We start from the raw sequence: 17188 nt of genomic DNA on the forward strand, positions 1-17188 counted from the left end.
CTACTTCCATGGTATAACAACTTCAACAATCAGAACTTGTCATACAGAAACCCCAATGTAACTAATCCAGTCTCCTTCCACATTTAAGAGTCTATACTTCTCATTTGTAAGCTCATAACTCCCTCTTGTCAATATAGTGCCATTTTAGATCAGAAATTGACTTTTCTTAAACAGAGTCTCAGTTTTCTGATTTTCATAAGAGGGTTTAGGTGTAGCTAAAGGAATAAGAAGACAAGTATATAATGCATCTCCTTCCACATTTAGGATGCTCTACTTCTTATGTGTAAGCTCAGAACTCCCTCTTGTAAATATAATGCCATTTTGGATCAGAATATGACTTTTCCTAAACATAGTCCCGGTTTTCTGATTTTAATACGAGATTTAGGTGTAGCTAAAGGAATAAAAAAAAGTATATAATGCATCTCCTTCTACATTTAGGAGTCTATACTTCTTATTTTTTAAGCTCAGAACTCCCTCTTGTTAATATAGTGTCATTTTGGATCAGAATATGACTTTCTTAAACACAGTCTCAATTTTCTGATTTTCATAAGAGAGTTCTGGTGTAACGAAAGGAATAAGAAACAAGTAAATGATTCAGAACTTGTCATACAGAAACCCTAATGTAGCTAATCCTGTCTCCTTCCACATTTAGGAGTCTCTACTTCTTATATGTAAGCTCAGAACTCCCTCTTGTCAATATAGTGTCATTTTAGATTAGAATATGATTTTTTTTTAAAACAGAGTCCCAGTTTTCTGATTTTCATAGGAGAGTTTCTGTGTAGCTAATGGAATAAAAAAACAAGTATTTAATGCATCTCCTTTCACATTTAAGATGCTCTACTTCTTATTTGTAAGCTCAGAATTCTCTCTTATAAATATAATCCCATTTTGGATCAGAATATGACTTGTCCAAAATAGAGTTCCAATTTTCTGATTTTCATAGAAAAGTTCACGTATATCCAAAAGAATAAGAAATTATGTAAATCATGCATCTCCTTCCACATTTAGGAGTCTCTACTTCTTATTTGTAAGCTCAGAACTCCCTCTTGTCAATATAGTGACATTTTGGATCAGAATATGACTTGTCCTAAACAGAGTCCAAGTTTTCTGATTTTCATAGGAAAGTTCATGTGTATCCAAAGGAATAAGAAAACATGTAAATCATGCATCTCATTCCATATTTAGGATTCTCTACTTCTTATTTGTAAGCTCAGAACTCCCTCTTGTAAAAATAATGTCATTTTGGATCAGAATATGATTTATCCTAAACAGAGTCCTAGTTTTCTGATTTTCATATGAAAGTTCACGTGTATCTAAAGGAATAAGAACACATGTAAATCATGCATCTCGTTCCATATTTCGTAGTCTCTACATTATATTTGTAAGCTCAGAATTCCCTCTTGTCAATATAATGCCATTTTGGATCAGAATATGACTTGTCCTAAATAAAGTTCCAGTTTTATGATTTTCATAGGAAAGTTCACGTGTATCCAAAGGAATAAGAACACATGTAAATTATGCATCTCCTTCCATATTTGGGAGTCTCTACTTCTTATTTGTAAGCTCAGAACTCTCTCTTGTCAATATAGTGCCATTTTGGTTCAGGATATGCCTTTCCTTAAACAGAGCCCTAGTTTTCTGAGCGGAACCGAGAAGATTGGACCGGGCTGAAAAATGTCTTGCACCGAGTTGGAGATCCGATAACATGTATGGGCCGAGCTGGGAAGATACGATGCCTGTCAATAAGAATCTCAACCCTATGAGAAAGTTTGAAGTGGTGGTCGTGCAAAGAAATAAGGAAATTTGTTGATAATCTCTTTTGATATTCTTGCTGGACGATCTAAGAGAATTTGTATAAATAGTAGATTAATTTATTCATTAAGCCATCTTTAGCAACCCCAGCACTACGCACATAAGCACTTATATCAAAAGTTTTTCCCAAACAGCAATAAAACCATCTTCGGATCTCTGTTCTCGGGATTCGTTCTTAGAAATTTATGTTTCCTCTTTGAAATTCTTAATAAATTTTGGTTATGCAAGTTTTGCCTCATACATTTCTTTGGTGGATTTGTGATATCTAAGGTTTAGATTATTGATTTCCTTCTTTGTTTAGTGTGCTTAATGCTAGATTATCCTTGATTAAGCTTGTTTAGATCATAGAAATTTTCACGCCCACAAAGGTGTTTCATGAAGAAATTCCCCTATGAGCTAAACAAAGGTTTTACTTTCTTAACTCATGGTAATAATTATTTAAGAAGTATTGTGGTTAATAGAACTTGTATTTGATGCTTTCTAATCACTTTTTCTTAAATGGAAAATTGAATTTGATTTGGTAATCGGGATCATGTTTGTGTGATTAAATAGTAATTAGGATCATGGAAATGAATTAATCAAGTTTGTGTGTTCTAGACTAAACGAAATACTTTGTTTGTGTAAAATAACATCATGAAATAGCCATAGGAATACCCAAAGTCCATAACCTCACCAAGGGCTCATCATTTTATCTTTGTTGATCTCGTTTTAAATATTTCTTAAGTTGTTAGGCTTTTGTTTGCTTGTATGTTTAATTTATTTTCTCATTAGGTTGCTAGGAAAACATTAAAAATATCATTGCTTGCTTGAATGAGGAAGTTTTATGCATTCCTAGTATATTGAATCTTAACCCATTTGGATTGACACCTCATATAATACATAGTATCTTAAGATTATTGACTCCACAAAGACTAAAAAGTCTTGTTATCATGGCTAACGGGGAGACACAGATCTGAAATCTACTATCTGATCCTAAGGACCACCAAAGCAGAAACTAAAGATTCTCACTGTTAAAGACGCTGACTGCCTCTCGCCACCATCACGAGAAACCGGAGAGCAAAACCTTCCTCGTGCTGCTCTGAAACAAAAACACCAGAAAAAATCCTAGGGGAACTCGACGTTGCGGACTACCTTCAAGTCTACTACAGTCCCACAAGAGCACTAGCAAGACAAACCTCTAGGGGCCATCATCGTCGGAAAACCCTCACCAAGCCGAGTCACTGGATCCCATTTCCCACCGGCAGAGAATGTAGAGTGAGATAGGACTCGAGACAGCCCACTGGCAGATTGGGTGGGTAACGCCGACTATCAGAGGTTCTGCACCACCGTCACTGCGACCCATGCAATGCCGCGAGGGTCATACCGCCATCGAGGGAGGAACCATTTGAGAAATCCAACGAGTAGCACTTGGACCAAAAGGAGTACGCCGGGAAAAGAAAAAAGAGGAAGGGGACAAGGGGTGGGCCCTCCCCAACGGTGGAAGTAGCGCCAGGGAGGGGCAGATCAACGCTGGCGGCTGCTTAGGTATTAGGGTGAACTCTGTATTTTGGTAGAGAAGGGAGAGAAAAGAAGAGAGAGGATTCTGTTCAACAATAATTACACATTTACAACACCTTCTTAATTTGTAAAAACGAACAACATCATGATAGAAGAAATATAAAACCCCATAAGTAAGAGCATAAGATAATAGTTTGTACATCAAGCACGACGGATACACTACATACCTTTTACCCAAAATTAAACAAGAACCATTTATACTCTAGATCTATGTTGGCTTCAAGTTGTGAAACAGAGCAGCCCATCGTGTATCATCCTCTCTTTTATTGTACTCCATATACACACTTGGGCTCGGTGGTCTTCCTTTCAACGGCCCTGATAATCTCAGCCGTTCGTTTAAGTTTCCACCTCATTGTCCCGACACATCTGGGCTTCTGTAAGCTGATACGAGTCTTTCTTGGACGTTTCGATCCAACGGTCCAGATAGGTTCATGCTCCGGTTGCCTATGAACGTCATTTTCTCTTGCATACCGTGTTTTAGATCCAACGGTCCAGATTTCGCAATCACTTTATTCTTCATCAGAGGTAATCTCTCCACTTGTAGTGCCTTTTCCGCATTGACTTTATTATTTCCTAAAAGTTTTTACCTAACATTGTTAATTTTTTTCATTTTTTTTTAACTAATCACATCCATTCACCAATTCTCCTACCGATTCACATGTGAATCTACAAAATTTAGATTTCTTGCTTCATTCATAAATGCAGTTTGGTTCTTGTACAGAACATTTTTTTTTTGAAAGAATGTAAAATTGTATTTAATCCAAAAAACGTTTTTACAATGAATGTTACAGCTTTTTAAAATGAAAGCAGAGCAACTCTACATAAATTTCAATAAAAACATTTAAAAATAGATAAAGAAACCCTCATCTTTCTCTTATAAATTTATATGTAACTTACACGAAAATCTGGATAATGTTTTCTAACCTGAAGAGCTGGAGGTGTACATAATAACATAACTTAACCTAAATTTATAAACCTACAATATAATCGAGTTTCATTTTAATCGGAACAGTGTAGAAATTCTTTTGTGAAGAATTTACCTATTTTCCCAAACAAAATATTAGTTTGTTGTAATTATCAATATAACTAATACCATAGCAAAATGTGGATTATGTGTATTATATTGACCTTACCAGTTACAAATGCTCCGCCACCGAAGGCTTGTGGTGGCAATTGCTTCTCCTTCAATGGTTCAACTACGCTGGTTGCTCCGAAGAAAATCCACTTGTTCAAGCGATTGCCAATACTTGTCGCCCTTATGACGGTAGAGATGAGTTTAACCGAGGCCGGACGACGGTGATATCTGCCATGTGCTTGTGTTTCTCTCTTTGAGAGCTTGAGAATCTGTTGACGGTGTTCGGGTACAGTAATGCCCAGTTGCCGGAGAAAGTTGTGGCTGAAAAGAGCGATGTCTTCACTCGGGAGCTTCTTCTGGGCGAAGATGAGTCCGTATTCGTAGCTTAGAGTCGGGTCAAGGTCAGTTTTAGATAGCCACGAGAACCAATCCATCTTGTGTGTGTGTGCGCGTGACTGATCTTATGTGAGTTTTGACTTTTGGAGACTAACGCAATTTATGGGTTATCTCTTAGAGTAAACCAATTAATGGTTGCATACATACATCTGTACATGATACATGCACAAGTTTTTAATATTTAAAATGATATTTTACATGTTTTTGGTCTCCTCAATGAATATAAAAAATAAAATAATAAAAGGTGATATATAGTGCTATTCGAAAAGTATAGCGAATATTTTTGCTGAAAAAAAAGGAACTTGGAGGTTGTTTAATGTTATTTTATATATGAGGGACGCGCATATGATGGGAGACACATAAGAGCATCCACAACAGGAGTGCTTAGATGATGCTTAGCCCAAAAAATAAATCCAAAATGAAAATAAATTGAAGAATCGCTGCTTAAATAAGACCAATAAGCATCGATGCTTATAAGACACGTGGAGTTTATTTATTGGACTGATAGAAAAGAAGCGATGTTTATTGGTGTTTGTTTTCTCTCTCTTCATTTTCTCTCTTTTCTTTTTCTCTTTCTTCATTTTTTTCTTTTTTTCTTCTTTCTTAAGTTTAATATTATTTTATTGCTAAGCATTCTTAAATCGATGCTAGCATTGCTGATGCTCTAAAGCAATATGTAGTGGTTGCAACTTAGGAATATTTTTTGTTTCAAGCATTCCACTTTTCACGGATTTTCAAATATCAAACATGTAAATGAATTCCAATTTTGATCTCTATGTTACAGTTAGTTTGTTTTGTCCTCTTTTACTTTTTACTAGATTGATGCCCCGCGTGTTGCCCAGTAATTCATGTTTTAATGATAATTAATACGAAGCATTGAACAGTTAATTCATTGTATTTTTCTTCTTTTTTATCTTTTTTTTCTATTAGATATCTTCGTCATCTTAGTATTTTCATATTTTTGTTATGTTTATCTTCTACTATCTTATATCATTATCATCTCCTCGTCTCCTTTTTTCATTTTCAACATTTTTGTCCTCGCATTTTCCGAAATTTTTATTTATTTAACTTTGTGTTATTTTTTCTTCTCTTATTAATCATTTTTTTTTTGGTTTTTTCCATCTTATTCTTCTGATTTTGTTTCCTCTCTTACTTTTTCCTATTTCATATATATATTCTTCCTCTTTTACTTCTTTTTTCATATGCTTCTTCTTCTTTATATTTTGTTTTTTCTCTTCTTCTTCCTATTTTTTTATTATTATTCATCGTCTTTAATTTTATGTTTTATCATCATTGTTGTCTCTAACTTTTTCTTCTTTTTTTTCTAGTTTTTACTCTTCTTCTTTATGATTAAAAATAATAATTATTAAATAGTCTAAAATTAATTGAGTTATTAATTTTAGTATTAGTGTTTTTATCGTTTCTAATTGATAAATAATAGTTATTTTAAAGTCTGTGAATTAATTAAATCATTAATTTTATAATTTTTTTTTTGTTGATGTAGACACCCTAAAAAAAACTCTCCCATTATACAATAGATTGGTATGTTAATAATGAAATCTCATACGTTAAAACCTCGTAACATGATATATTTTTGATATTTCTGATTATCCTGGGTGATCCAAGTCGGACTGGAAGTCTAGCATTAGGAATTGACTCAATTATGGAAATTATTTTATTTCTTTTGAAAAATACTCTAGCATCAAGTGATGGAATCACCAATTTCTATAGCTACAAGCGGCTAATGCAAGAAACCAAAGAACGTTTTTGATACTTTTCGCAATCAACGGCCCGCAAATTTTCTATTGCCAATTTAACAAAAATCATCAAAGAGTAGCAATCCACTCTAGAATACCGGCTATAAATCCTAAAAGATGGACCACATTGTTTAATTAACAAATCAACAAATTAGTTTGGTAGAGCAGATGCACAGTAGTCAATGCTCCACTCCTCAAAATTTATTGGCCGAAAGTGATCTATCAAAGTGAGTAGCCCCAATTGATACCCAGCCTCTACTGATATCTATCTCTCTCTCTCTCTCTCCAACTTTACCTGATTTGGTGAATATGTTTCGTATTAGTCTCAGCCTTTCACATGCTTTATCTTTTTTTTGTTGGCTCACGAAATTTAATTTAAATGGCTTGCATAATGAAATGACAGTTCAAGGTTTGAAATACGCTTGACTAATGAAAAATAGAAGTTCCCATTAAATGTAGAGTGCTTTTGCTTCCTTAAACAAATAAACCCTTGTTATCGGCTAGAATCAAAGTGTCCTCAACGACATCAAGAAAGCATAATTGTTTGGGAATTCAAAGATTTAAAAATCAATCTCACAGTTGTTGGAACTATTTTTAAGCCAAATGTGCTTCATTCATTCGTCAAATAATTGAATGTAAGGTGAATCAGAAATGCTTTTGGGCTCATGCGCAAGCCATAAGTTTATTGGCTAAGTGCTCAAGTTTTTTTTCCTTCTACGGGCCAAGGGCTTGTGGGCGTTTTGTGGTAAAAGCTTGACATGTTTTCATGGCAACAAGACGGTGCAAACCTCCTCTTTATAAGTGTCTTCATGGTTGTCCAAAAGGCAGTGGGTGGGTAAAACTTCTCCTTTGATAGGTCATTTCTCTTCTTCACCAAATCAGAGCATCACTGCCATGTCTACTTCTTTTGCTCCGTGAATTGGTCAAAATCAAACCAATCCTCCAAACGATCTTCTAACACCAAGTAATTTTTTGGATTATCTTCTCCAAATAATATAATACCTTGTTACTAAGATGGAGCTGATTTTCTTGGTGTTCATCGTATAGGATCAGGCAGTTTAGGGCCAGGTGGTTTTGGATATGGTGTTCATCCACAGTATTCCTGCTAATCTATGCCTAAATACTCGTCGTAGCTTCTGAATGAAGGTGGTTCATTCTTCTCTTTTAGGATCTCATCTCTTTCCACTACAAGAAATATGCTTATTGATAGCACATTTTAATAGCGTAATATTTGTAACTGCTATTAAATGTCATTTTCGGAATTGGGTACTCTAATATAGCACTTAAAAAATGCTAAAAAGTAAATAATGTGAGCGGGAACAAAAAAAAGGCTTTGGCTCGCATAAAACACTTATGCCCGCCAACACTTAGTAAAAATTTCATGTTATAGACAAAACATAACAACATTCTGTCGACTAAAAAAAAAAAACATTTTCTCGGGTGAGCAAAAAATAGAAAGTTCTAGGGTTTACGAGAGAAGAGAGTGATCTCAAATTCATCAAGCCGATTAACAATCTGACGTCTCTGAAACCCTCATCGTCGGAAATCTCTTTCACCAGTGTCAATTTCGGGTTTAGATCAGGTCATCTTGATTCCTGTTGGAGTTAAGCTCTCGATTTTGGAGATTTCTGGGTTTAGCAGGAAATTTTCGGCGATTGAGGCAGAGTTGTTTGTCAAGTTCAGCGGAAACTAGACGACGCACATGCAAAGGTAACTCCAATTTCACTCTTCATAAACCCTAAATGTAATTCCATCATTCGATTCATTTAATTCTTATACTTGTTTTACTTACTACACTTTCATTCTCATTTCTTCCCTCTTGAGGTTTCGAAGCTGAAGAGAAACTAAAAGACAGCGAGAAGACATCAAATACATAGGCGAACAAAGCTCAATCGTGTCTGATTTCATCGATAATCAAGGTAAATGTAACTCGTTAATCGGTTTAGGGTTTACACAGAATTGATACGAAACTCGTTTATATTGACTCTACTTTGTCTTCCGGAGTACTTTTAGGGTGTTTGTTTAGGGTTGAGTCGTTTAGCTAACAATTGTTATTAAGGTTGGAGTATACAATGGTGGACAAGGCATGGGTTCACCTATGCAGGTATCACTTAATAAACATGTGTTCAGGGTACATGTGCTTCTATATAGTTTACCTGTATAGTTTTGACTTTTTTTATTCATCGACATGCATATGTTGAAGAGCGGATCCTGCATATGAGATTGGTGCTAGGAATTTTGTGAACTCAGTTGCCTATGCCTTAGGAGATTGTGATTTGGTTATATGCCCGTGCATTGATTGTCGAAACGTAGACCGTCATTCTAAAAATGATGTAGTGGATCACTTGGTCACAAGAGTTATGGATGAGACGTACAAGCTAAGGACTGATTGGTATCATCATGGGGAAGTAAACTGTGGGTCTGACGAAGCAAGGAAAGTGATAAGAGAGTGGAACGAGGAGATTGTAGGGTTGTATCAAGCTGCCGAATACTTGGATGAAGAGTTAGCTAACAAGACGGACTTATGCGATGTTGCTGAAGGTTTAGACAAGAGAGAAGACGAGTTTCTAGCTAAACTTGCTGATGCCGAAACGCCATTGTATCCAAGTTGTGCCAGCCATAGCAAGCTATCAGCAATTGTATCGTTGTTTAGGCTGAAGACTCAGAATGGGTGGTCGGACAAGAGCTTCAACGAGCTGTTAGAGACACTGCCGAGTATGTTGCCGGAGGATAATGTGCTTCACACCTCGTTGTATGACGTGAAGAAGTTCCTCAAGTCTTTCCATATGGGGTACGAGAAGATCCATGCCTGTGTTAATGATTGTTGTCTTTTCAGAAAGGGGTTGAAGAAGTTAGACAACTGTCCCAAGTGCAAGACATCAAGATGGAAGACTAACTTCCAAACCGGTGAACTTAAAAAAGGTGTCCCTCAGAAAGTTTTGAGGTACTTTCCCATCATTCCGAGGCTGAAGAGGATGTTTAGGTCAGAGCAAACTGCTAAGGAGTTACGGTGGCATTTTACTAACAAAAGTAATGATGGAAAGCTGCGTCATCCCGTAGACTCCGTAACATGGGACCAGATGAATTCCAAGTACCCGTTGTTTGCCGCAGAATCAAGGAACATTCGGCTAGGTCTATCTACCGACGGTTTCAATCCATTCAGCATGAAAAATACAAGGTATTCTTGTTGGCCTGTATTGTTGGTGAATTATAATATGGCTCCAGACTTGTGTATGAAGAAGGAGAATATCATGCTTTCCTTGTTGATTCCTGGACCGTATCAACCTGGCAACAGTATAGATGTGTACTTGGAGCCACTGATCGATGACCTCCAACGATTGTGGGACATTGGAGAACAAATGTATGATGCATTCAGTAAAACCACATTCACAATGAAGGCAATGCTATTGTGGACTATTAGTGACCTACCTGCATATGGAAATCTGGCTGGCTGCAGAGTAAAAGGTAAGATGGGATGTCCATTATGTGGAAAGCATACTGATAGTTTATGGTTACCTAATAGCAGGAAGCATGTTTACATGTGTCATAGAAAGGGATTATCACCCACGCATAGTTACCGTGGGAAGAAGGCATGGTTCCATGGAAAAGTTGAATATGGAAGGAAGGGTAGGATTCTAACGGGTCATAACATATCTGTGTTGCTGAAGAATTACAAAAACGAGTTTGGAAATGTTAGACAAGCTGGAAGGAAAAGAAAAAGGGTTATTCCTGCGGAGTCATTAGCTGATAGTGAAGACGAAGAATCCGAATCAGAGGAGGAAGAGGAAGTAGATGAAGAAGAATTATCTAGATGGAAGAAACGATCTATCTTTTTCAATTTTCCTTACTGGGAGGTATGTTATCATTTTACAACTTCATTTATATTTGTTAAATACACTATACATAATTTAAAGACTTTCAGTTAACATGTCTAAATGCAATCCATAGGAACTCCCGGTCAGACATAACTTAGACGTTATGCACGTAGAAAGAAATGTTGCAGCGAGCATCATTTCCACCTTGCTGCATTGTGGAAATTCAAAAGACGGTCTTAATGCTCGTAAAGCTCTACAAGTCCTTGGTATTAGGAAAGAGTTGAATCCTAAAGCCAGAGGCAAACGAACTTACTTACCTGCAGCACCGTAGACTTTGTCAAAGGAAGAGAAGAGACTATTCTGCAAGCGTCTACATGAGTTCAAAGGACCGGATGGTTATTGCTCCAATATATCCAGGTGCGTATCATTAGAAGAGTCTAAGACAATGGGATTGAAGTCACACGATTACCATGTGCTCATGCAACAACTTTTACCAGTTGCACTTAGAGGTCTTTTACCGAAAGGGCCTAGAATAGCCATTACACGATTATGTGCATTCTTCAACAATCTATGTCAACGTGTTGTTGATAGGGAGAAAATATCAGGAATGGAAAACGAAAGCGTTGAGACTATTTGTATGTTTGAGAGATTTTTCCCACCTAGTTTCTTTGATATAATGGTTCACTTGTGTATACATCTTGGGAGGGAAGCTAGATTAGGTGGACCTGTGCACTTTCGATGGATGTATCCTTTCGAGAGGTAAGTTGTCTATACAAGTTTTTTGATAAGTTTGCTTGCCGCATATTTCATCTTCCATTATCGTTATTCTTGTCTTCTTAATTCCTACCAGACACATGAAACTGTTGAAAGACTACGTCAGGAATCCTGCAAGACCGGAAGGATGTATTGCTGAATCATATCTAGCAGAGGAATGTATGCAGTTCTGCAGAGATTTCTTGAGGAAGACCACAAGTGTCGAATTACATTTTTCAGAAACAAGAAGCTGAAGTCGGAGAGAATTCTGCGCCAAGAGTAAACTCTTGTTTTGTCTTATTTAGCATTTAAAATATATGTCATATGTTTACATCTGTTTTTACAATTCACCATTAACGTTTGCAGGGTGTCACCATGAAATTACAAATGAAGTGTCTGTTATTCGACTGGGCTGGAACGGATGAAGATACTAATATATTTCATTGTTTTCTAATGTCACTTTGTTGAAACGGTTTCTCCCTCTTCGACGTCCACAAATCCCAAAGAAGATCTCCTTTCTCAGCTACTTGGGCCTGATAATCCCGGCCGTTTGAGAGTGATGGGTAGAGGTAAGTTGTCTATACAAGTTTTTTGATAAGTTTGCTTGCCGCATATTTCATCTTCCATTATCGTTATTCTTGTCTTCTTAATTCCTACCAGACACATGAAACTGTTGAAAGACTACGTCAGGAATCCTGCAAGACCGGAAGGATGTATTGCTGAATCATATCTAGCAGAGGAATGTATGCAGTTCTGCAGAGATTTCTTGAGGAAGACCACAAGTGTCGAATTACATTTTTCAGAAACAAGAAGCTGAAGTCGGAGAGAATTCTGCGCCAAGAGTAAACTCTTGTTTTGTCTTATTTAGCATTTAAAATATATGTCATATGTTTACATCTGTTTTTACAATTCACCATTAACGTTTGCAGGGTGTCACCATGAAATTACAAATGAAGTGTCTGTTATTCGACTGGGCTGGAACGGATGAAAAAGTTGGTGAAGGACGTATTTTGTCTGAAGAGCCTGAGGAATTTGTCAACAGTATACCCTTAGGCCCAAACTCATACAAAGTTTTGGTGGAAACAGCGATTAAGCCAGAAGCTTATCTTTGGAGACCTGCTCGCAACGTCTTCAATATGGAGCAAGCAGTTGGAGAGATGATTGCATGGCCTCACAATTTTGTGGTTCCCTTTAGCAGCGGATGTGAACCAGAAGACATTACGCCTCTGGTAAATATTCTTTCAGTACGGAATATTATAGTTGAGTTTATAGTAAAAGTAAAACTGTGCAATGCTTGACAATGGTTTCATTTGTTTACTGCTTCACAGAGTCCTAATACTAGCTCTCGGAACTTCTGCAAGCTGCTTGACTGGGCTAGAACTAACGAGGAAGTTGTTGCAGAGGGTCGTTGGCATTCTCGAGAGCCAAAAGCATTAGTCAACGGACTACCTCTCGGACCTAATGCAGTGAAGGTATCGTCGATGTGGTTTTATGCCCAAATACCTTCCGCTGGAGGCCAACGACTGAGTTCTTAGATTTGGAGGATTCAGTCAACACCTTTGTCGCCTGGCCTGCTAATAGAGTAATCTTTGAGGCAAGTCCTGAAACGAGTTCTCCTATTGCTAACTCTGAATCAACTCCACCAGCTCCAATAAAAAAACCAATGAAAGCAATGTCAGAAAGTTCTACTCCTATAACTCAGGTAGGTTTTCTTACTAAACTTTCATTTGTTTGGTTTGTTTGGATTTGTTGATTTTGTGTATAGCTATATATTCAAAATGTCTTCGCTACAGGAATCCAACCAAATGGAAACGGGGAATGAAAATAAGAAGTGCTTGGTGATGGCTATTACTGGAAAGAAGCGAGTGATTGCTGAAGGACGTTGGTCCACAAACGATCCACTTCAAACAGTACATTTTGTTCCCTTGGGTCCAAATGCAGTTAAGGTGTGGATTGATGTTGTCAAAGTTAAAGATGCTTGCGTATGGAGGCCTTCGTCTGAGATCGAGTGCATGGAAGATGCAATAGGAACAACTATTGCTTGGCCAGAGGATAAAGTGGTACTCGTCTAAATGCAGTAGTCATCTGATACTTTAGTTTTTATCTTCTCTGAACTTAAGGATGGTTTCGTTGAAGACATAACCTGACATGTGTTTATGGTTTTCTTTGTTGGAAATGCTTGTATGTTGCTGAAACATTAACCAGTACTCAGTTCTTCTATATGGAAAAGTAGATGCATTTCAATTTTTTTTTACCAGGTTTTGATATTTAGTAAGTGCATTTCTTGAGGTTTTGGATATATCGTATTTGGTTAAAAAAAACCTACATCGCCAAATTCAATAGCACGTAAGAACAGCTCCAACACTAAACAATACAGCATGAAAAAATAGCTACAGTATATGATGTTGGAGCTAAAATATAATGCTACGACTCAACTAACAACAGCAATGAATTTCTCTTATAGTAAACTAGAATGTAGCTATAAAACCACGCTACTATAAAGGTGTCAATAACACAAAAATAAAGCTACAACATTTAATAATACAGCGTCTAATTTGTGCTACCGTATCATTTATAATAACATCATAACAATGCTATTATATATATGAATATAATAACACTTTCCATAAACGCTATATTAAGGGGTGTACTCTATTATAGCTCCGGCAGATACAGCGTTTATGAAAACGCTATGAAAGTACTTTCATAGCGTTATTCGTATGCTATGAATGTACATATTTCTTGTAGTGTTCTCGTTGTTGTAAAACATTAAAATTCTTATACACTGTTCGTCTTACAAAAAAAAAAAGAAAGTAAACTATTTATATGGTTTTTTAATAAAAACCCCCCACACAAGCACCACCCAACTGAGGGGCGATTAGCCAACTTTTCCCAAGCTCAGGAGTTAATGCACCTTTCTTATGGATATTTTTCTTAAGAGAAATAAAAATAAATTGTGTGACATTCCGATTTCCAGTATATGTAAAAATGTTTATAAGAATTGATTTGGCTGTCCATTAAAGTGCACTTATCTTTTCTGGTCAAATGTCTTGAGAGAACTCCAAATTAAGCGTGCTTATGTCTGAGCAATATTAGGATGGATGATCTACCGAGAAGTAGTCTGCGGTACCGTGTGAGTGAGGACAAAAGCATGGGAAAAAATCACGTGGTGATTGCAGGGACAGTAGACAAGTTGGACATGGGTGGGCCAACGGACTTAGAGAGGACATTGGGCCAACAGACCTAAAAAGAGAAAGTTTGGTCCACAGGCCTAGAGAGGACGTTAGGCTTGCTGGTAGGGGCGGTTGGGGGCGTTCAGAGTTGATAGCCAATCCAGATGAAAGACGGACTAGAGATTTCATGGATTTTATAGCCGGTCTGTCTAGTTCCCGTAAAGGAAGAAGGGAGCGGGATCTCACAATTGGTATCAGAGCCAAGGTTAGCCAACCAGCTCTGACCCGGGTGGCATCTTGGGAAATAGTTAAGTTAGAGAGAATTCGAGGATGAATTCCTTGGAAGTCAGAGAGAATTGGAACATCCTGATTCCGATATATGTGAAAAGACTTATAAGAATTGGTTTGGCTACCTATGTCATCGAAGTGCACTTATCTTTCCGGTCAAATGTCATGAAAGAACTCCAGAGTTAAACATGCTTATGCTGGACTAATCTCAGGATGGGTGATCTACCAGGAAGTAGTCTGCGGTACCGTGTGAGTGAGGACTAAAGCACAGGGAAAGATCACGTGGTGATTGTAAGGGCAGTAGACAAGTCTTACGAGCCTCCCGAACCAAACGACTCCCGACCTTCGGACAGGGGTGGGCCAATGGGCCTAGAGAGGACGTTGGGCCAACGGGTCTAGAGAGAGGACAATGAGCCCATGGGCCTAGAGAGGACGTTGGGCTCACTGGTAGGGACGTTTGGGGGCGTTCAGAGTTGATAGCAAATCCAGATGAAAGGCGGGCTCAGGATCTCACGGATTTGATAGCTGGTCCGTCTGGTTCCCTTAAGAAGGGAGCGGGTTTTCACAATAAAAAAATAACTCTTTTCTGATTTCAAAATTTTCGCATTAAAAAAAAAATAATAAGAAAAATTGAATTTCAGATTTAAAAAATATATATATATATATATATATATATATATATTTTTTTATTATGGGGTTAGAGAATAGGGAAACAACAACCATAGCCCGAGTCAATCTTCTTTGATTCTTTAGGTGAAAGATCTGATCCGAGCATTTCATTTTTCAGGAAGTCGAGAACTCGTCGCAACAGAATTGGAAACAATAACCGAAATACACCTGAACCACGGGAAGAAATACCCGTCATCGTACAGGAGAATGTTGCTGCAAACAGCAGCTGGGGTACTTCAGGTGGATACCGCGGCTATAGGTGCAGCTGTAGGTGCGGCCGTGTTGCAAGGAGTTCAGCAGATGCTTGGACCATTTTTGGGTCAGATTCCAGCGGCTGCTGTAGCTCCGGGAGCAGCTCTAGATGTGTCCGCAGGTCAGCCACCAATGCAGGAAAATGTTGCACAAGATTTGCCACCTCCACCTCTGATTCAGGGGCCACCACCAGTGAATGGATTTCAGCCACATATGCCACCACCAATGAATGGATATCAGCAGCATATGTCACCAGCAGTGAATGGGTACCAACCGCAGGTGCCTACCTACCATGAGGTATTGAGGTTTATGAGGGAATTCAACATGGAGACTTACAGTGGTGGGACTGATTTCATGAAGACTGACTGCTGGAGGAAACTGTTGGAGCGTAACTTCGCATCGATCAGGTGTCCTGTTGGGTACAAGGTTGAGCTGGCAGTGCATTACCTGAGAGACGAGGCTTACGAATGGTGGGAATGAGTGATCTCAGGCATGGCAAGGGGGTATGTGATGCCATGGGATGATTTCACACATGAGTTCAACCGGAAATATTTTCCGCAGGAGGCTGAAGACCAACTTGGATCAGAATTTCTGAAGTTGGAGCAGGGAAATCGCACCGTGAGGAATTATGCTCAGGAGTTCAACCTCCTGAAATTTTTTGCTGGAAGAGACATGTCTGAGCGTTGTCTTGTTAAAAAATTTATGGAGGGATTACGGGTGGAAATCTGTAACTGTTATCAACTGGTGGACTATGCATCAGTGATTGACCTTGTTGAAAAAGCGGCACTGATGGAGAAAGGAATTGAGGACGAGGCAAAGATGGTAAGGGGTACTCAGTCCTGAGTAACCAGACAAGTGGACACTCAGCGGCAGTTTCAGAAGAACCGGGTGCCATTCAGGGTGTAGTGAGACTACCAGTTTATGGCAGATTTGAGAGATCTCACACTGGACATTATGGTGGTGATAACCGAGTGTGTTTTGGATGCGGTCAGATTGGCCACACAAAGCCATCATGCCCCTATGCGAAAACTGCTTGTACCCAGTGTGGACGGCTAGGTCACTTGGCAAAGGATTGTAGAGTAAGAACTGCAGGACATCAACAAAGGAATCAGAACAGGGATCAGCTGGCACCACCACCAAAGCGACCCACTTTAGCACCAAGAGTCTATGTTGCAGAAGTCGAGGACCCTGCCGAAGATGTGTATGGAGAGGATTACGAGTATGTAACTGTGGATGACGACGATGCAGAACCGAGCGCTGCTAAGTCCTTTTGTTTAGCATTTGGAATTGCGTAAATATGTATTTAGAATTCTATGTGAGTCCTTCTTGGTGTCGAGTCCCTTCGATTTAGAAAACCGTGTAGGATCGGTTTTGGTGGAAATGATTGCAGCTAACACTTTGTTTAATACGGGTGCTACACACAGATTTCTGAGCCTTAAATTAACAAAGTATTAGGAATTCAAAGGCGAGTTTGTGAAAAAGGCAAGAAAAGTCGAAACCGGTAGACCGAAGGCCATCATATCTCAACGAACCTGCAAAAATGTTCCGGTGATAGTAGAAGGTGTTGAGATACTTGCAGATTTGATTGAAACGCCACTCAACCGATATGAGGTCATATTGGGAATGACATGGCTGAAACGT

General features: G+C 38.2%; 3 protein-coding genes across 3 annotated transcripts; 2 read left to right on the forward strand and 1 right to left on the reverse strand.

Moving 5' to 3' along the window:
• Positions 1-3408: 3408 nt before the first annotated feature.
• LOC18026220 lies at positions 3409-4969 on the reverse strand. The gene is made up of 2 exons (XM_006409645.2): positions 4503-4969; positions 3409-3942 (listed from the first exon to the last, which is right to left on the reverse strand). The coding sequence occupies exons 1-2, from the start codon at positions 4876-4878 to the stop codon at positions 3719-3721; spliced, it is 600 nt and encodes a 199-aa protein (XP_006409708.1). The 5' UTR covers positions 4879-4969; the 3' UTR covers positions 3409-3718.
• A 3700-nt stretch (positions 4970-8669) lies between these two features.
• Positions 8670-12700, forward strand: LOC112089852. Its single transcript, XM_024160606.1, has 7 exons — positions 8670-8701; positions 8801-10451; positions 10546-10739; positions 10830-11171; positions 11263-11386; positions 12095-12394; positions 12494-12700. Exons 1-7 carry the CDS (start codon positions 8670-8672, stop codon positions 12698-12700), a joined length of 2850 nt encoding a protein of 949 aa, XP_024016374.1.
• Positions 12623-13237, forward strand: LOC112089853. The gene is made up of 2 exons (XM_024160607.1): positions 12623-12867; positions 12959-13237. The coding sequence occupies exons 1-2, from the start codon at positions 12829-12831 to the stop codon at positions 13235-13237; spliced, it is 318 nt and encodes a 105-aa protein (XP_024016375.1). The 5' UTR covers positions 12623-12828.
• The last annotated feature ends 3951 nt before the right edge of the window (positions 13238-17188 follow it).

This window comes from Eutrema salsugineum, unplaced genomic scaffold (genome assembly GCF_000478725.1).
Source record: "Eutrema salsugineum unplaced genomic scaffold, Eutsalg1_0 scaffold_11, whole genome shotgun sequence".
Lineage (NCBI taxonomy): Eukaryota > Viridiplantae > Streptophyta > Magnoliopsida > Brassicales > Brassicaceae > Eutrema > Eutrema salsugineum.